This window comes from Cynoglossus semilaevis, chromosome 14 (assembly GCF_000523025.1).
Source record: "Cynoglossus semilaevis isolate Cse_v1.0 chromosome 14, Cse_v1.0, whole genome shotgun sequence".
In the NCBI taxonomy this organism is placed as follows: domain Eukaryota; kingdom Metazoa; phylum Chordata; class Actinopteri; order Pleuronectiformes; family Cynoglossidae; genus Cynoglossus; species Cynoglossus semilaevis.
Window position 1 is genome coordinate 4061169 of NC_024320.1, and position 20463 is coordinate 4081631.

General features: G+C 39.1%; 3 protein-coding genes and 1 non-coding gene across 5 annotated transcripts in view; 1 reads left to right on the forward strand and 3 right to left on the reverse strand.

Annotated features, from left to right (window-relative positions):
- Positions 1-10178, reverse strand: part of rcl1 (RNA terminal phosphate cyclase-like 1) — a 12104-nt gene extending 1926 nt beyond the window's left edge. Inside the window, exons 1-8 of one of the 2 annotated variants that reach the window (XM_008324534.3) lie at positions 9967-10178; positions 9307-9378; positions 8784-8959; positions 7040-7114; positions 6809-6933; positions 6049-6174; positions 5803-5959; positions 633-736 (exon numbers count right to left, since the gene is read on the reverse strand). In XM_008324534.3, the coding sequence (XP_008322756.1) occupies positions 633-736; positions 5803-5959; positions 6049-6174; positions 6809-6933; positions 7040-7114; positions 8784-8959; positions 9307-9378; positions 9967-10096 (965 nt within the window). In that variant the 5' untranslated portion in view covers positions 10097-10178. Of the gene's footprint in view, positions 1-632; positions 737-5802; positions 5960-6048; positions 6175-6808; positions 6934-7039; positions 7115-8783; positions 8960-9306; positions 9379-9657; positions 9919-9966 lie in introns of those variants that run through there. The other variant, XM_017038437.2, reaches the window with a different exon arrangement.
- The window catches only part of LOC103389163 (threonine synthase-like 2), a 649915-nt gene that overhangs the window by 530909 nt on the left and 98543 nt on the right, over positions 1-20463 (reverse strand). The gene's annotated exons all lie outside the window — the stretch shown is intronic.
- On the forward strand, positions 11085-19079 carry ak3 (adenylate kinase 3). The gene is made up of 5 exons (XM_008324535.3): positions 11085-12143; positions 14297-14416; positions 14611-14783; positions 15579-15697; positions 17417-19079. The coding sequence occupies exons 1-5, from the start codon at positions 11996-11998 to the stop codon at positions 17526-17528; spliced, it is 672 nt and encodes a 223-aa protein (XP_008322757.1). The 5' UTR covers positions 11085-11995; the 3' UTR covers positions 17529-19079.
- Positions 12862-12972, reverse strand: trnal-caa (transfer RNA leucine (anticodon CAA)). Its single transcript has 2 exons — positions 12935-12972; positions 12862-12907 (listed from the first exon to the last, which is right to left on the reverse strand). It is a non-coding gene; the product is annotated as a tRNA-Leu (tRNA).

Here is a 20463-nt window from a genome sequence, read left to right on the forward strand (position 1 = left end):
TTCCAAAAATCATGCTTCCCAGCCCCAAAACTAAGAACACCTGGGGGGCAATAGGAACAGCACAACTACAGAAAGTGAATAATGGATGAAAAACAGAATGTAAGCCAAAAAACCCCCAAAACACATTTATTTCCGTCTCTTCTTTTGTCGTGCCTTGACTAAAGATTAGCCATTTTGCCTTCAAATCAAATTTTTTTGACGCAGTGAGCAGGATTCTGTTTTTTTTTTACTGTTTCCTAGGACACCGAGAGTGTCACTGACATAGCGATTTGATTTGTTCAATTAGACATTTGACAGCAGCGATGGACAGGTCTCGTCTGTGAAACTGCTGACGGCTGCTTACAGCTATAAAAGGCTGTTGTACTACAGTAAGACACACACTTTAATTATTTTACTGCACTTAAACCGAACATGTGACAAAAGCTGAAAAGGTCCAAAACAAAAATACGAAATTTCTACATCGTCAGTCCAGTAAGGTGTCTGTCAGTGGGAGAGGACCTTTAGCTCAGCGTCACATCCCAAGTGTCTAGTTAAAGAATAACTAAGGGTTACATCTAGTGTGGCCTGCACTTGTTTATGAACTTGTGAATGAGAATTGGTCTGATAAAAAAACGTTGACCAGGTCAACTTACGTGTAGGGGGAGAGGGGTCCAAGCAAAACCTTCGACACGTCCTGCTGGCCAAGGGTCATCAACAACAGTGCAAGGCTCTGATTGGCCGAATCGACGCACCCGCCCTACAACAGAGGGAATAAGTTGGGGGGGGGGCATTTAACTAAGAGAAACAACACTGTTGTAACATCATGGGGGCGAAGGGGGGAGCGGGAAGAGTAGGAGGAGACGTTTAGAAAAAACTCAACCACCCCTGAGGGTGGAGGGGGGGAGGAGGAGGGTGACACAGTCAAAAACACTGGACAAATATAGTAGAACACAAAAACAACAAACTTTACTGTGAAAATACATGAAAGACTGTTGGACATACAAGAAATGTCAGAATTGTTACTTTAAACTAAACTAAACTAAACATTAGGCTACTCTTTAGCTATTTCTGGCATGTTTTTTCAAGATTGAATGTAAAATTTTGACTTCAAACTAGAAGTTCAAACTATAAGACAACATTTAGATAGATTGTCACGTCACCCACATGTGAAATCACACTGGATTTAAGTGGGAAACAGTTTGAAAAATAAGCTAAATAAAACTGTAGATTTATGCTAGATGAGCCAATAAAGCTACCGTTTAGCTATAGCTAGCTTATATAACCAAAGGAAAATCCTCGTAAAATTTCTTAATTTTTTTGGAAAGGTAAAAAATCTCAGAAAGCACTTTACATGAGCAAAATTAGCTCAACTCACTCAACATAGAAACCCAGTGTCCTCAGAGTGTCCCATGGGCCAAAGGTTTGGACTTTTATAGCAGAGCATGTCCTTTTAGTTAAATTCTGTTATTTCCTTCTATAGCCAGTGCCTGTAGAGAACAGAGGCCGTACTCTCTGCACCCCAGTGATCACGTCGTCACCATTACTCAACCGTAACAAGCTCTTCCCTCAGCAGACAGTTATGAAGACACTGGACACACCCAGGAGTGTTTTATTAACTGGTGGTTTGAGTCAGACTTTTGACTTTTCTCCATTCTTGCTGCTGCAAAACCAGTCTCAATCCTCTTAAAGATGCGATTGTAAAACATATCAAAAATTTCTTTTTTAAAATAAATTATAGCAATTTCTGACCAGAATCTGTTCAAAAAATGAATAAATAAAAATTAACCAGAAATAGTAATAAAAAAACTAAGTCACCAGACCATAATTCTGACATTTCACCTCAATGGTAAAACTATGAAAACATTTAAACACGTACAAAATCTCATCATATTTAAACTCTTGACAAAGCACACAAACAAGGAGACAAAGTTAACATTAGCCCCACTTTTTTTAACCAAACATTTCCTAAAATAGAAAGTTAAACATGAGGGTGGCCAATGACGGTGGCCAAGCCCAAGCATCTCACCTGACTTCCAGACCTGGACCAGAAGAAGAACTCAGAACCATGACTAGCTTTTCTGAAATGGTCTGAGCATTTAACCAAATATAAAAAAACAACAACAACAGTTTCTAACAGGTAGTGTTCTGGCACCGCCTTCCAGAGGAAACGTCACAGTTGACATGTCCCCAGGGACGAGCAGCCAACCAGACATGTGGCCACAAGAAAAAGTCCCTTGAATCCCTCGAGCAAAGGGAACCAGAATTCAGACCAAAAATCTGTTTTGCACTGCATTTAAAGAAAAGAGACACTTTACAATATACAATATTTAAAACTCTTAACAAGACATTAAACAATGTCAGATGTCAAGGTCAAAAGGCCTAAGTTGACAAGATTTTAAAACCACAGACCTTTGGAAACAGATCATTTCAAATATATCAGTAAATAAAAAAGTCATAATCAAGACTGGATTACTACCATTAACATTTTAAGTCTGTTCATCAACATTGACAAATATTGAAAAAATAAGACACAAAAGTAAGCAGTAGGTATTCTGTAAAGTTTACCTTTAAATTTCCAAACCAAACGTTAAAAATGTCACCACTTTCATCAGCTCTCGTCCACTGTTGTCGTCTCCCCCAAATACAAAATGTCCATAATGGGGCTTCGGTTTACTACAAGTGGACTGTACTGATTAACCATTAGACAAACAGACGTACGGACAAACACAGGGTAGCCGTACACTTCAAAATGTCAACGCGGCCAATATCTTTCCTTTTTCAGTTTTTTCTTCCCCTTAAAAAAAACAACTAACATTCCAGACAGAGGGGTCAGAGCTGTCCTCTGTCTTTACTCCAGTCATTTTCTCTTTTTTCCTGGTCAGAGTTGCAGGAATCACTGCATCCTTACTGTACTGATCTTAAAAAAACAGATGCAGTTATTCTAAAATTTAGTGATTATGGTAAAAAGCTAAAGAACCAACCAGATATTCCTCTGTCGTCCACAGAACACGACGAAGCACGGGAACATCCCCAGCTCTTTGGGCCAGGAATTAAGAGGAAGCGTCCAACAATATTGCCCTTTCACAGCTAATCAGCACTGCCCCGACCAGCTAACTAGACTCACATGGCTCCTATAAACCAGGACTGAAAGGGCAGAGACACGTGGGGGCAACGTGAAGCCTGCAGTCACTGGGTCTGATTGTGTGTGTATATATACATATATTCATGTTCAGGCACTTTGTGACTAAATGTGAATAAAGATCTCTTACCACGGTACCAATCTAACAGATACTGTAGAACTGACTTGTGACTCCATATCATGTATAGCAGACGTTTCAAACTCAGTCACACAACAGGATGAAAATTAAACACACACATTGTTGGGGGCCAAACAGGATCAACAGTTATTCAGCTCTAATGCTGATGATGCTCTTATCAGAAAAAGAACGCAACAACTTTTTCCTCAACAAAACAAATAAAAATTTCCCACGCATTTATTATATAAATGCAGAATTTACCAACTGCATTAAACCAATCCAGTAGCCATTAGCAGCTGGTGGGCTCCTTAATATGTGGACTGGATTTGGCCCGCGGGCCTTGAGTTTGAAATACAGTGGAACATCGGTTGTCGAACCCCTTTCTTTTTGAACAATTCAACGAACAACATTTTAACTAAAAATTGCCCTGATTGTCTTACCATAACTTGGTTGCCAAACAAGCCAACACTATCAGGTGGCCAGCAAGTGACCACTGAGTGTGTAGTGTCAGTCTTGTCTCAGCCCTCGCTCCTGATGTACACACTAAGTGTTGTCTGATTTTGATGGTATTTCTTGAGCTGTGATATTTCTTCTATTATTTTATTCCATAAATCACCAAGGGACATAAAAAAGCTAGTGAAAGTGGAATGGTGAAAGTAAAATAGTGAGAACGGGAATAGAAGTGAAGAAGGATTATACAAAAGCATGAGAGTTCATGTTCCAGATCTGTCTTTACAGTATGGCTTAGCAAAGTTGTTAATTTGTACCATCATTATCAGCAAGAAAAAGATCTCAGACATTAGAAGAAGTGGAAAAGTTGATATTGATTTGGATCAATGAGAAAGCGAAGCGAACATTGCTCAGTCAGGACTCCTCAGCTCCAGTAAGGATGATTGAAATCGCCTTTCGTATTTATAGCTTTATTCTTTATCCAAATCTATGGAAGTGATACTGATGCTGATTGAAATCGCCTTTCGTATTTATAGCTTTATTCTTTATCCAAATCTATGGAAGTGATACTGATGCTGAGTGTGAGGACGGTCCAGCAGAGGACAAGACACAGCACTGTCCTCCTCTGATGTTGACAGACTGTTTAAGAAATGACGAGTATGAATGGATTCAGTGACGAGGAAAGAGATCAGGAAAATGTTGACTGTTATCTTGATTTATTAAACCTATGATCTTAAGGTTATGGTGTGAATGCGATGCATCAGGAAACAGTAATTATCCTCTTGAAGACAGACGTGTATTTTATGACGAGCATACGTATAATAAGCTGTGGTGGGCCACATAAATGATGTTGTGGGCCACAAGCACAAAAACAAACATCATGACATGCCAGAAACAGCTTAAAGGAATGCATAAAGGAATTATATTCCTCATCTTTCACGTTTATAGGACTATCAAAAACTTTAGAATTAGCCATGTAAATGTAAATTTAGAACATCCCTGTTAATAAACAATCTTGTTAACTATTGACAATAGTGAGTTACTAGTGCTGAATAAAACTGTCAGAAAACAAAGAAACAGGAATAAATAAGTAAAAGAGATTCATCTCCAAATCTGAACTAAACAGTAAATTCAAAGTTCCCTTCAGCCGCTGATACACTCTGTCCACAGACAGTCTGTCAGTAAAATTCCAGACTGTGGTTGACGGTCATTACCAGACAACACTGGTAAACAACAGTAGTGAAAGTCATCGTTAGACAGTGGCTTTACTATTGTGTGTCCCGTCTGTGTATGCCAGGTATTCCCCAAGAATCCTGGGATTGTGCAGAGGCAGGACAACTGAATCTTCAGCTGCCCACACTAGAATCTCTCAGAAAAGAGATACCTTTTAAACAAGGTTCAAGGTTTAAGCCTGTGCCAGCTGCTATGGCTGCGGCTTCATATTCACACAGTACGGATTCTTTGTGATGACAAACTTTAAAATAATTCACACGAATTCTTTGTGATGACAAACTTTAAAATAAACAACTAAATTTGTTGAGTTGAAACTAATATTTCCTACACTTACAAATGTTGTCACCAGTCTTGCAACCTATCCATCCAGATCAGTGACGACATTGTATGTTGCGTTAACTCGGGTTACCGGTTTTTAGCGCATATGCTAATGGATCTGCTAAGCCTTATTGCTACATTTATGGCTCAATGTACTGTATTAACTTGGATTATATCGTCATAGCAGTTATTATTATTATTTGTCATAAATTAAACATCACACAAGTGTGTGAATGTGTGCTGAAACCCCTCCTCCCTTCCAATGGTTGTTTAGCCGTTTCTGGCTCATATGCTAATGCCTGTGCTAAGTATGACATGAGAAGACAGGGTGCGTTGTCCTCCTGCATATAATTGTCAACGTAAAAAATTAACAACTTATTTCCTGAAAGTATATCTTCAACCAACAATGTAGGGCTTTTGCTTCACTATTTTTCTGTTTTTGTCATGTTGATTATTCTAGCACCCAATTTGTCATAAATTATACCAGACTTGAATTAGACACTAAGTCTAAACCCACGCACAGATGTGTGTGTGTGTGTGTGTCAGACGTGTGTGTCACTCTTACCCGATGCACCTCCTCCAACAGCATTTTAGCACAGTTTCTACCTAGCTCCTCTGGTAACATGGGGTCTCCCTGGCCCTGCGGTGTGGACGACATCTCAGCACTGAGGAAGAAGCCGTCCAATGTCTCTGCGACTAACGTCAGGCCAAAACCCGGAGACCTGAAAGCAGATCACGTGACACTGAGTGTCTGTTTGTATAATTGTGAGCACAAGCAGCAAAAGTGATTGTTAAATGGTCTGACACTCACTTGCCAGAGTTGGCTCCCTTCATGTGATCTGTGTAGATGTAAATATCTGGAATGAACTGGTTGAGGACAGCTCTGGTGGAATCGACGATCCGGTTGGCCATCTGAGGAGAAACTCGCACCGAATATCTGAGTTCGCCGAGTCAAGGTCCTGGGATGGTGGGAAACCTTTTGAGCCAGGCATCCTCTCTCAGTGGTATAAAAGGCATAGACAAGGCTCAAAAAGTTCTAAGACAGTTGTTATATTTTAAACAGCAATTATGTGATCAAAGAATTGCTGCTCTGTGGAATTCTGGGGAATTACTTTATCCCTAAGCCACAACCAGTTTCTTCATCTCCTCTTAAGGACTGAACTGAGTTCTTTCAGTTTTGGGAAGAGGAAAAAGCTCTAAACTAAATCAACAATAGCTGCACAGCATCAATCATTTTGACAGGTTTCTAAATTTGACAGAAAACTTTATATTTGCTCTGATTTCACAATATTTATTATATATTAACTAAGGGTTAAAAGGGGAAAAAAGTAAAAAACATGAGCAAACCTGTAATAGGTCAACATGACAAAAAATGAACTTTGTCAAAGCAGTTTGAGACACCTGAGAGGCCTGTCTGAACAGGTTTTAGCAGCCAAAATCTGATACACTTAACAAAAAATTGTAAGATACCTATAATTTTTAGTTAGTGTTTTTAACTGTTCTAATGACGCTAACAGCAAGTCAACTAAAAACCACAAATTAAGCACATTAAAAAGTGAAATTCTGGATACGCCATTCCTCTGATCCTCTTGATTTTCCCAGTTTCAGTCAGCTGCACTGGTTTGAGGGTTCTTTTGACAGGACATGTGAAAACTACCTCACCTCCTCCACCAGGAGCCATTCCTCTCTTAACAACCTGAAAAGGCAAAACAGCATTGTGGTTTTGTCATGGATCAGCAATAGTTTCAAAAAATAAATAAAAAAATAAACTCGTACTGTATGGGGCTCGATGTGGTCCTTACCTTGATTTCAAAACCCTCTCCGTCGATGCCAAATTTCTTCATCAGCGGCAGAGCTGTGAGCTTCAGCAGATCCACCTGAAATGGGAATAAATTTACAGACTTAACTACACGTGACTGACTGGCCAGCCTGCAGTTCTGATCATTTTGAAACATAACTGGAAAAAGCCACACCGCACAATGAAGAGCAATCAAGTTTTTGCAAATTGAGCAATGACACCTTTTTTTCCCCTAGTACTAGTAGTTCACGAACACATGTTTAACCAAAAATTGCACCGGTTGCAGTTAATGTCAAGGGCCCCATTTAGTACTAGCAGTTAAAAATTCGGTTCACGAACACATTTTTAACCAAAAATTGTCCCGGTTGCAGTTAATGTCAAGGGCCCCAGTTGCTTCTTTTTTGTGTTTTTTAAGATTCTTCAAGAGAACAAACTCCTGATAAAACTGCTGCAGTTTTTCAGTGTTGGGATATTCAGTTGTCTACAGTTGACTGTTCTACATTTTTGTGTCTACATTTTTGGCACCGTTCTCTCTGAAACAATGCTGATGATATTCATCTTCCAGCTGAGTTCTGCTGCTACAAAACCTGGCTTCTGCTCCTCGCCCATAACTCCATAACTCAAGACCATAAACTCAGCTCCTCTGCACTGTTGATTTAAACTGGCATATAATTGCACTTAATAGTGTGTGCACAAGAGGGCAGCGTCTCTTCCGAATGTGATTGATGTTCCCTTCAACCGCAGCATAGTTTACATATTCTCGGCACAAGTATGCATCGGCTCCACCCTGTGTGATCAGAAGTCGGTGAAAACAAACTGGCAACTTAACACAGGCTTTGCACACCTTGGACTATCTTAAATTTAAGCTCCTTTTAGGCATTGTGAAAACCCCTTTTTTATATACTTGAGGGCACAGTTTCAGCCATTTTAGGACCCTGTTTCAAATGAAATATTGCTAATATTTTTTTTTTGGCTGATGTTTGCTATTTTGATGATTTGTATATTTTCGGAATTTTCTTTTGTCTTTTCTACATACTGTACGCTGTAGAGACTCTAAACTTCAAATCCTTTAGAGCAGGGTCTTCAAACCCCTGGTTCACGAGGAGAATCATATCCATTTATTTTCTTTATTTAAAGATAATAATGATATTACCTTTTAGACTTCAGATATTAATGAAGTCTAAAAGATGTTTTTTTTTTTTTAATTTACTGATTCATAGCGATACTCAATCTCACAATGGTCAGCAAATTTTCAGGTTTGCCAGGTTTGCTAGTCTTCCTGGCTGACCTTTAGTTACTTTGTTACTAGTTTTTTGTAAGAGCTAGTACTCAATTTTTAGTTTAAGCTAACAGAGTGTGAAGTTATTTGACACATTTTAACCTTACTCTGCTATATTTTACTATATACACGAGGATAATGTCTTTGCTTACTTTTTACAATCTATTCAATGATTCAGGCTTTAAACGTCAATATTTAGCCAAACCACCTGTTGTGCTAATTAGTTAAAAAAAAAAAAACATTTGATTCTCATAACAAAAATCTTAGTACTAGCCTTATTACATCTGACCCTCTATGTCAGTGTTTCCCAAACTTTTTATCTGGGTATCCATATTTTAAAAGTCACAAACCTTTGCGACCCAAGTCAATAGACATTATTCACAAACTCCTGGGAATGCTCTATGTGGCCCAGCAAGTCTATGATACCTCGAGTTAGATAATGATCAGACAGAATCATGTTTGTGCTCACAGTTGGGTCAGTTGGGTCATTGGTGACTCCCCTCAGGGTCGCCTTGAGAGGGTTCTTCATAAACGGAGCCAACATGAGCAAAGCTTCCAGGTAGTACCCGATGGATCTCTGTGGGCTACAGTCATGTTCCACTGAACCTCCGTACAACAAGCCAGGCTGGTAGAACAACACGGTTCCTTTAAAATTGGGCAGAAGCACAATAAAATTGTAACACAATAAAACAATTAAAATTGCATTTTTTTTAAATTTTAGAAATGAAATACTATGCATCAAAAAATAACAGGATAATCTATATAAATATACATATATATATTGTGCATGTTCATGCCAAATTAAGGTAAGTAGTAATAACAAACCTCTAAGACAAGATCAGATGACAAGAAAGAAAGCTTAAAAAAATGTTGCAGTACAAATGCAGCTGGAATGTTTTAATGCTTCAGTGTGAACAAGTGACGCATCTGAAACACTGCTGAGATGCTGTCGCGCTGCTGAGAAAATGCAGTGTGGTGGTGACAACATTTACCTGTTTGGTTTATCTCTATTTTGGTGCCATTGGTCACTTTGTCCAACAACCTGACGAAACTAGCCTCGAAATCTGGAAGTAGAAAAGACAGCCATAAAAAACCCCCCAAAAAAACAAACATCACAATACGTAACTGAACGTTTCTCTAATGATATTAACAATCCCCTTTTATGAAGTGCAATAGAATTTGTAGCGTTTATATTTGTTTATTTTTAATATATGTTTAACAAAGATGTTTTTTTTTACTTTTCACATATTAAGAATAAAGAAGCTAAACTCTAGACAATTTTCAATAAAGCTACAATCACAACTAAGGACACAAATCAAATGTGTTTATTCATTCCTTCTTACCGTCTCAAAACAAATTGAGTCAAGAAAGGAGAGTCCACGGCTGTAGTGTTTACAATGTTGAAAACTTGTGATAAAAATTTAAAACAAACAACCTATTCGTAATAAAACAAACGTGTTTTATAGTAAAGCACCACGCAGCTCTAAAACAGCGCAGATAAGGTGTATTAATCTCATATTTACAACTCCTGACCCTATCGCTTCCTTCCACACCCAGTGATGAAGCCACACTCCCAACTGCGCAGCAGCTAGCCGTTAGCTCTAAGCCCCTTGCTAACGGCTAAGTACCAACAGCGACGCCACAAAACTTACCCCGCAGTCCAGGTTCGTCCTCTTTAGAACGAATGCTCCTGATTTTGACCCGCTTCCCACTGAGGGTGGACAGAACCAGTCGCTGTCTGAAGAAATTACAGCCTTCGTAGGTGAGTCCATGACTGGCCATGTTGTTGTTGTTGGTGCCTGGCGTCAGTGGGAATCCACGTGTGTTTGTCCAAGAAGACGTTAGAGGAGGAGAGGCAGGTACCGTAGCCCAAGACGGACAAAAATGACAGTTTGCAATTGTTGTTTTACTCAAGCCGGCCACTGGGTGGCAGTTACGATGCATACTAGACCACGAAATAGGTGTTGGTTTATCTTAAAGGCACATAGACGTACATAATATGTAAACAACATAGAAAATTAAATAAATTTCACTGCGCATTGTACTGTGTGTGACGAATAAAACTCCTGAATCTTGAATTATTGAACTCATGTTCATACAGTGTTATATCGAAACAATATTGTTATATATAATATATCATTATTCACTTTTTTTAAAAAATTGAAAACTTTTTTTACCCTTGAAACAACACAACTAATCGTGTTAATAATAGTATAAATCATCAACATACCATATAATTACAATAATAATTATTATTGTTATTATAATTATAATAATAATACATTTATAATTAGAAGTAATAGTGGTTGTGGTGATCATTTTGTTGTTTATTTTATTTTTGTAGTAAAAGAAAATTTTAACAAGCCCTTATTATTATTGTTAACGCTGATCATGAGAGAAATTAATCTGTTCTGTTCTGCAGTTTTCTAAAAGGTCCATTTTTAATCTACTTTTATTTATTTTTCAATATGTCTCCACTTTTCCCACAAATTGAGACGTCTTTAATACACATCAATATGATTCAGACATACTGTAAAACAATCTGTCTTTCTTTTTACTATGATGAAAAGCATGGTTATTGGTTATGCATGACAGTGACACTAATACGCTCGCGCCTGCCCCAGCGCGCGCACGCACACACACACTTACTGCAGCTTGATGTTTTAAATGAAAACAGTAATGTACATATATGAACTATTGTTTTATTTAAATAGATTATTATAAAATGCAAAATAAGAAGGTATATTGTAAGTCGATTTGGATAAAAGTATCTGTGAAATTAAATGTATACTGTAGTGGACATGACACTGGGCCTAATTTCATATAAAACTCAATTTTATATGATATACAGTACTGTATATAGTGGTGGTCTGCAGCTAGTGGTAGGATTCCATTCTGTCACGCAGAAGGTTCAGGGTTTGCTTCCCCCTAGCGCCTGGCTGCGGGAACCTCTAATGAACGGACAAACCAAAAATGATGCCTACTCTTCATATAGTCGGGTGTCACTGCCCCACTATTTTGGGGGTCCTTCTCGGTCCTTCACAGTGTCCAGATCTACGTCGTCCGTATCTACAGGTTGGTGCAGATCTCTGTGTACCTGTAAGGCACCTGTTGTCCACCCCTGCAGCCCTGATGGAAGCTGGCACTGAAAAGATTAGTCATACACAGCTCTACCTACTAACAGGCGCCCCCTGCCTGCAGAACAACACAACTGCATAATAAACAATGCACATTTCTCCGCCATCGACAGAGAGACGCGGACACTTGTCGGTGTACTGCAGAGGGAGAAGAAAGAAAGAGGGTGGGGGTCAGTTGACCTGCATCCTCTAATGGCATTCTTCAGCTGCTCGGCTCTCCTCCTCCTCCATTTCCTCCCCCTTTTTACCAACACCTCTTCCTCTTCTTCCTCCTCCTCCCCGTCCTCTTTCTCCTCCTCCTCTCTCTGCTTTCTCAAAGGCTCCGAAGCAGAAGAAAACAAGTCAAGGTCCACTGGAAGTTAAGACGTGCAGGAGCAGACGCGCCTTCTCTCTCCCCACGTTGCAGATTTTTTAAAAGGAGAAAAAAAAGAAAGTTGAAAACCTGCTCCGATCCAGTTTTGGCTGCGAACTGCTGGGTGTTTTTTATGAACAGAGCGCGGCACCGAGAGTAGATTCTTATTTATTTAATTATTCATTTAAAAGCATGGTCCTACAGAGGGTTTTTCGGGCTGTCATCCTGGGACCACCGGGCTCTGGGAAAGGAACAGTGTCGGGGCGCATAAGTAAAACTTTTGGACTCAAACACATCTCCAGCGGAGACCTTCTGAGAAGACACATTGAGGCTAAGACTGGTGAGATAAATGTGTCTTATTCAATACTCAACCACACATGCATCACATTTACATTCTTGAAGCGGAGCTGCATGTTAGGGTCAATATCTTCTGCATGTGTTGCCGAAAAGAACGTTCTCTTTCTCTGGTTCCAGTATGCACCACTGTAACAGGCTTTATTGTAACCAAAACCGAAGGAATTGTTGCCACTGAGTTAGTTTCCTGGACTTCAGTGATAAGAGAGCCACTCCTGTACTTTTATTACTTATCTCTATCACAGGGACATCAGGCAGAGCAGAGGAGAAGAGTTTCTGTGCGTCTTGCATGTCTTTAATTCAAGGTCAAAGGTGACACGGGGTGGCACTGGCTTTGTTTGTTGTTTGTTCATACAGGGAACTGTTGACCCCTGGTGTTACAAGGTGTGTGAAATAAGACATGTGGTGTAAACAATACCAAAAAAAAAAGGATGAATGGAGTTGTGAAAACAAACCGGAGCCTTTGTTCCATATAAGGTCAGCGTTCATTTAAGGACTCTGGTTTTTACGGCCACAACCAAATGTGACCTCTGCTTTTAACCCATCACCAAAGTGAACAGTGGGCAGCTTTAGGGGTAGCAGTGTGTGGGGACAGTGCCATGATCAGAGCACCTCAGTGGTAACTGGGCAGCTGATGAACACTGAAGCCTTCTGGATGATGTCTGCTTCCTCAACCACCAAGCGACCACTGCCCCAAAATAATGTGTCAGAAGTGGGATTCGAACCCACGCCTCCTTTCAGAGACCAGAATACCCATTTTAGTGGAAGGAGCCTATCCTTGAGTGTGGCGCCTTAGACCACTCGGCCATCCTGACACACAGATCAGCAGAAAAACTAAATTATATCAACTGCTTTACAGTTGATCTTAAAGTGTGTACAGTAGTATAGTAGTATATACTGCTCAATTTCTTAGCCCAGTGGTTTCCAAAGTAAGGGGCCTGGGGGATGCGCAGGGGGTTACAAGTCAAATAAATTCCAATTTGAATATTTTTTTTTATTGTATTCAAAATCAAGCTTGGATGGATAGCATGTAGCTATGTTTTAACTATTTAATTACTATTAGCATTTTAGAGCTATTTTTTGCTAAAGTTTGGCTATTACAGGGTATTTTCTGCTAACCTTTTGAGTTAGGAACTCATTACAGTATGGTTACTACGTCTACACCTTTTGGCCAGCTTCCATTGCTTTTGTGGCTTATAGACAGCAAGTATTACATATTCACATTTATATGGTTTTTTTTATTATTATTTTACAGTTAGTTTTAGTCGTTAGCCATTTGATGTCAGCAACACTTTATCCTGAGTATGGGCTTATTTGTGACCTTTGTATGTTAAAGTTGTTCAGTAAAGACTAGTGTTGTCTCATCTGAGCAGCATCAGGAGCCTGTGGCAGTAAAAGTGGTTGGTCTTGTTTACATTGCCTTGCTCAAGTATTTGCCCCGCAACAGTTTTTTTCAGTCTAATCCTGTGACCTTGCTCTTTTCCTGTGATTGCGTCATTTCACTTTATCTCTGTCTAAGCTGTTTTCGGGTGTGTGTGCTGCATGTACCAGACTTTTGTACACCTTGTATGTGTGTATACTTGCTTTTTCAAAAACCTTCAAGATCCAGTCTGTGCAGTCACCACGTCTTATACTTGTGTTAAAAAAACCCCGTAACCTATCTGTGGGCAGGAGACTCTAAAGAGGGTGAATTTGTGGTTCTCCTTTGGTGCAACATATATGTTTTGTACAGCTCTGCGTTGTCACTTCCACACTTTGCTGTGTTCCTTAGTGACATCAGAGTAAGAAGGTCAGATCACTCTTCTGAAGGCCTGCAGGAAATTCCTTTCTCCAGCTGGAAACTGGCCACTTAAAGTGAGAGTAAACCAAGCAATGTCTCTTTAAAATTTCCACTTGCCAGCTTTGCAGGAACATGTACTGCGCCACGGTGTACACATTCATTTCTATAGTGGTTCCTGCCTCTCCAATTACAGCGTTGGAGAATGCCTGAGAAAAAGTCGAAAATTCAAGTCGAAGATTCAAACACCACAGGACAGACCTGCATGACACATGATGATGACATCATCGGAACGGCAGAGGAACACAGTGGTAATTAAACTAATCACTGTCCTTCATCACTCTCCTCTCTCTCTCTGTCAGAGCTGGGCCTGTTGTTAAAGTCCTGCATTGATCTTGGTCAGCTGGTACCTGATGATGTCATGTCTCGCCTCATCCTGAGCGACCTGAGAGCAACGGGACAGAGCAGCTGGCTGCTGGATGGTGAGTTCACACGTCAGAAATCGCTCTCCTGGTACTGATTATAAATGCACACCACACTAAACCGCACTACAAAAATAATTGTTAGAATGATAAAGAAACTGGAAGATTCAGGTATACAGGTTTAAGGTGCTATTTCCACATATATACATATGCACATAAACGGTCCATAAACTGTCTGTGTCACTTGTTTGTAGGTTTTCCTCGCACTGTGTCCCAAGCCGAGTCCTTGGATGACAACTACAGCGTGGACAAGGTCATCAATCTTAATGTACCTTTCCAGACCATCAAACAGAGACTGACGTCTCGCTGGACTCACCTTCCCAGCGGCAGAATTTACAACACAGATTTCAATCCTCCACAAGTCCCTGTAAATACACAGCATCTGTTTTCACTTGTTACTCATTGACTGGCTGTTTTCCAAGATTGTAGACATTAAATCGGTTATCCTAAAAATACCTTCATACTTTTCCTTACTCCTCAAGTTAAAAAAAAGCTAGCAGAGGAATATGATTAGCAGCACAGTTGTACAACTACTCAAGTAACATAGATTTTAGTATTATAATTAGCATAGTTTAAATGTAGCATAGATAAGTATAAAAGGTAGCATTGACGTGTGTATTAAAGATAAGGTAGCATATATACTGTATAAGCGTTAAATGTAGGCTAGATAGATGGATGGATGGATAGATGGATGATGGATAGATGGATGGATAGATGGATGGATGATAGATAGATAGATATAAGTAAATTAAGTATTTAAGATAGCATGCATGCTAGTATTGAAGGTAGCATAATCTAAATGTAGCATTGATAAGTATTGATGTTAACATAGAAATATTATTGCTAGCATATTATCACAGGTATAAACAGTAGTATAGTTACTAGTATTAAAGTTAGCATAGTTTTGCTAGTAGAGTAGCGTAAGTATTCAAGGTAGCATAGTTGCTAGCATTACAGGTATCATGGTGTAACTGAATCATAGAGACTGTTGGTTTATTAGGATTTGATTGTATTGTTAATGCAGGTCCAATTAAAAGAACATTTATTTTAAATGTCAATCTAATTTCCAACATTTACAACCAGAAATCCTTCAATAACCATAATCATTGAAGCTTGTTGTTACCTGTGTAGTAATAACATTTGTTCATGTGTTTCACTGTAGGGTTTTGATGATGTGACAGGAGAAGCTCTGGTCCAGAGAGATGACGACAAACCAGAGACGGTGACACAGAGACTGAAGTCTTATGAAACTCAGACGCAGCCTGTGTTAGAATATTACAGGTGAGAACTTAGAACCTCTCATGTCTGTTTCACCTTCAGGGTGCCACAGTATGTATGTTATATTGTTGGACAGATAAAAGGTAAAAGGTGTTTACGTTGGACGTCATGTAATACTGCACCTGACTGAATTTACATGTATAGCATTTACAGAATAGTTCTGCACACTCCATGCAGTTGATTGTGCAACTAAAATGTTTTAAAACCACACTCCACCACGACAAGCACTGTGCTGATGACAATGATTAATCTCAACATGCGTTTTGATTTATGCAAGAGCAAAACCTGAACAATACTCAATACTAAAATAAACTTATGAGGTGTCAGAGCCATTTTATAAGATCATACATTAAAATGCTATATCTGGTCTCCGTAGAGAATTTAATGGATCACAGCATTGCTTCAAACCAAAGAGAATTGCTTAGCTAGTGTCCCACACAGTTGATCAATTGAAGCAGTATTTCCCAAGGGGTATACAGATATACATACTCTGACCATGCTGGGTTCAATCTGACAGGTATCCTGGACTTATGCTGCAATTCCATTTCAACAGTGAGTATAGCTTACACCTGGGAGCCATAATACAGGGCAAAAAGTTCCAAAAAAACAACACAAATGACAAAAAGCGAATGTAGCACAATCCAGTGTATGCGTGAAATATTCGTCCGATTCCACTCGCCAGTTAGTTCCCATGTGAAATTAGTTTTAACGCCATACATCGGAATGATAGAACAAGACTTTCTTCAAAAATGTATGGGAGATGGTGACATAACCATGAAACGCCACAGGTCGTTAACCCTGGACCCCTCTGTACACTGTCTAATAGAGAACCCTCTGGGACGGATTTCAGGCTGTTCTTTTGCTAATGAACATGCTCAATATGTTATTCCAAGTGCAACACTACATGGTCTGGTTAATTGTGAGGCACCGCTCTGTTTAGTTTTAAGGTAATAATTGGTAAGAATGATCAATATGAGGTCCATCCATCCATCCATTCACCCATCCATCCATCCATTCACCCATCCATCATTTAGTGCTTATTCCTTTACAGGTTCGCTGGTGGCATTTGAGCAAGTAACAATTGATATATTCCGCTAATATAGTTATTTTCCCTTATGTCATCAGCAGTGTTAGACGGGGCATTGGTGGCTACGGAAGTGGACTTTGGTCCAGAAGGTTTCAGGTTCGAGTCCACTAGCTGCCAAGTTACCACTGAGGTGCTCTGATCATGGCACCGTCCCCACACACTGCTCCCCCTTAAAGCTGCCCACTGTTCACTTTGGTGATGGGTTAAAGCAGAGGTCACATTTGGTTGTTGCAGTGATGTGCTGTGTCACAATGACAAGGAGTTTACTTCCCTTCCTTTCTTAATGAGACGCTCTTAAAGGGAAAATGTAATAATTAGATGTTCATCATCGTTTCATAACCTAACCTTTAGTCCATGCTCAAACCCCAGCCTGAGGGTGTACAACTTTCTTCCAGCCTTTACCTCTGACCCTCTGACCATGCTGGGTTCAATCTGACAAAGCCCTGTCAGTAGTCAGGGACCATTGAGACATTGAAGTATCTCTTTAGGGGTTGAAAAGAATGGTCTTCATGGAGAGGCCCTAAGTATTGTCAAAGAAAGACTCCTACGGATAAACATCCAAGTATATTAACTCTGAAGTTCCTACTGTTCAGTAAAAAGTGTGTTCTGTGTTGTTGTTTTTTTTGTTTCTCCAGGAGTAAAGGTGTCCTGGAGACGTTCACTGGGACAGAAACCAACAAGATCTGGCCACATATCGAGGAATTTCTACATAGGAGACTCTCCTATGTCAATCAGAAAGTTGCATAGAAAGAAAGAAAGTCTTAAAAAAGGACAGAAAAGTTGGGTTTAACAGCAGAGACGTTTCTTCACGCAAGGAAATCACCTGAGAGGCAAAACCTACGTTTTGATGGGAAGTGAATTTATATCGGGATGGAATGGTAAGAATAAAAAGACATTTTTGGCAAAGTTCTTGTTGCAAGGCTGTTGCACCGTTTCGGCGGTGTTGTTGAACCCAACCCTCTTAGATACTAGATATTTGAGTCCTACGTACTGTAATATGTGCCTTCCTAGACCCAGCAGGTACCAGTAAGAATTTTAAAATAATGACAAAAGCAAACTATGATCTTAGCCAACAAGTGCTCATCACTGCCTTATTGTGACCTGTGATTTTGCAACGGGTATTTAAAGCTAAATGAGGAACATTTCTCAGAGTTTGCACAGATTTGGAGGTCCTGTCAGTAGGAAAAAATAAGAATGTTTCCTGCAACCTGCAGTAGAAAAGTGTGGATGTCTTTTTTCATCTTTTCACCTCAAAATACCCTTACATGTACTACACAACAGCTGCAACTTTGGCATAACAACGTCATAATCTGTTCAGAACTAGCAGTTTGGGCCTGTTATCAATTTCCTCTGCTCCTCAAGCTAGCATGTAGATAGCTAGTAAAAATAGGTGTTCGACAGTGGTGAAAAATAATTTTCTTATGGTAAACAATAATAATTAGTGAATAGTACATAAAAGTAAGAAGATACATTCTAAAAGTTGATGTTTCTTTACCTATTTTGTAGCATTGTCTGTGGGTTTGCTAATGCATTCCCTAGCCAGAAGCTAATGCTCTTTGGGGGGTGAGGTGGGGGTTTTGGGACCTCCCACCTTAAGCAACACAAATGTGTGCATGTCTCCTTGGTTTCTTGTAAAGAACCAAACCATGTTGCAGAGCAGTTGTAGTGATATTTTAAGCCAGTTCAGAGACAAAAACACAATTCATTTTGTTTCCTACTGACAGAGACTTCAGTGAAATCTGTTAAAAACTTATAGACAATGGGAGCTGTGCACTCAAGTGCCTCTTGCTGCATTGTAAATTCACCAAGGAATTTCTTTGATCATGAGTCTGAACCAATCATGTCTGCTATTGAATATGACATAATGATAATTACGTAATGAGTGAAACTGTCATTTTTAATTTGTTTGTTTTTTTTGTTTGAACCACATCAAGTCTTAGCATGTTACCACGCAATGTTTGACTCACACCAGCTGACCGTTCAGTAAATGTGTACAAACCTAATAGGTGACAGACTAGTAGAATATGTAATATCCCTAGAACACTGAAAACAACATACAGAAGGCAGTACTCTTTAGTCGGGTCATTTCTAGATTTGATGTCGTTCTCTGTCAGAGTGAATGTTTTCCTCTGTTTAAAGCTTTTAATGTAGTGCAGGATTTTACAGCTATTATTTCCTTAACTGCTCTGTGTGCAGAATAACAACTGAATTAAAATATAAAAGTACATTCACATTCTCCTCATAAAAAAAGAAGCAAAGTGTAATTATTGTGGTTCAAAATAAACTATTTTATGCTAATTGTGATCATTTGTGTATCATTGATAATACCGGAAAAGCAATGTTAGTATATCTCAGAAAAAGAAACCCCATATTCATCACAGGCAGTGTGAACAAAACATGGTAGCAATGACTATATTTTGGCTAATGCTAAGCTATTTGTTTGGCTAGTTTGTAGTTAAGTTATTGTTTCCAGTTGTTAGTTTAAATAAACAAACAATAATTACGAGTTTAAACAACACACCTAAAGATAGAAAAATATTGCAAAAATGCCATAAAGACACAGTGTGTCAGGGTTTTAATCCTTTTTTTCAGGCTGTCATAGTCTGCAAAATTCATGTAAAGAAATATAAAATAAATGTTTGGTTTTAATCCACATGATGACAACCTAAGTGTGAAAACGGTTTTAAAAACAATAATAATAATAATATAAAGTGCTCGACATGTTCACATGCAGACAGTTCTGCACGGGAACAAACAGTAAAAGCTCCTCAGGTGAAGCTCAGCCCTTTTCCCTTCATTGACTGTGAAAAGGTAGAATAAATAAATACCCTTTCAATACATGGCAGATGGCAATAAACAGTCACAACTGTTGAAGGAGTTATTACAGGTGTCTTTCTTTAATTTCTTTACATCTGTGTTATGATTAACTAAACAGGCACCAATTTGATACTGAGCAAGGAAATTCAAAGTAAATTAAAGCTGGAAGTTAATTATCTTTAATTACATATGGTTTCTGGGACATTTCTGTTTAGTGGTTTGCTGTGGGAATTTCTAATATAAAATATGTGGCGTGATTCAAAAAGGTTGGAATACACAAAAATACTTTTTATGTGATGGGAAAAAACCACACACTGAGTACACAGTCTAACCGGGCTAAAGCACTTGTGACTTTGTGGATGGACAGCGGAATAAAAACAGGAAACTGTAAGTGCACAATATCACATGACAATGTGAGGTTCAGTGTTACAGCCTTTATAAATGTATGCGCTACGGAAAGAGGTTAGGATGAAACAATTATTTATACTTCTTTGCACTTGTCTTACGTCACATGTTTCATATCCAGAATAAGCTTTCCAATCCTATCTAATTTGAGTTTAATAAACACCGGCAACTTTTCCATTTATTGTCACACCCTGGACAGTCCCCCAGTCTATACACATAGAGACAAGCAGCCATTTATGCTCACACTCACACTCACAACTGGGGTAAAAAAAGAACAAACCTAAACGTGCATGTTTTGGACTGCCATAGGAAACCAGAGTGCCTGAAGATGAGACAAGCACATGAGTAAAACTTGCAAACTCTATGGAGAAAGAACATGAAACATGTACTGGTTTTGAAAATGCTTTTTATCTATTACAATTATTGGCCCTGTATTAGGAAATGGCTTTTCTTTGGAAGT

Excerpts from the sequence above, each read along its gene's own strand:
- ak3 (XM_008324535.3), top strand. The coding sequence starts at position 11,996 with ATGGTCCTACAGAGGGTTTTTCGGGCTGTCATCCTGGGACCACCGGGC. Across the intron at positions 12,144-14,296 it reads ACACATTGAGGCTAAGACTG|AGCTGGGCCTGTTGTTAAAG; the intron begins GTGAGATAAATG and ends TCTCTCTGTCAG. Across the intron at positions 14,784-15,578 it reads TCAATCCTCCACAAGTCCCT|GGTTTTGATGATGTGACAGG; the intron begins GTAAATACACAG and ends GTTTCACTGTAG.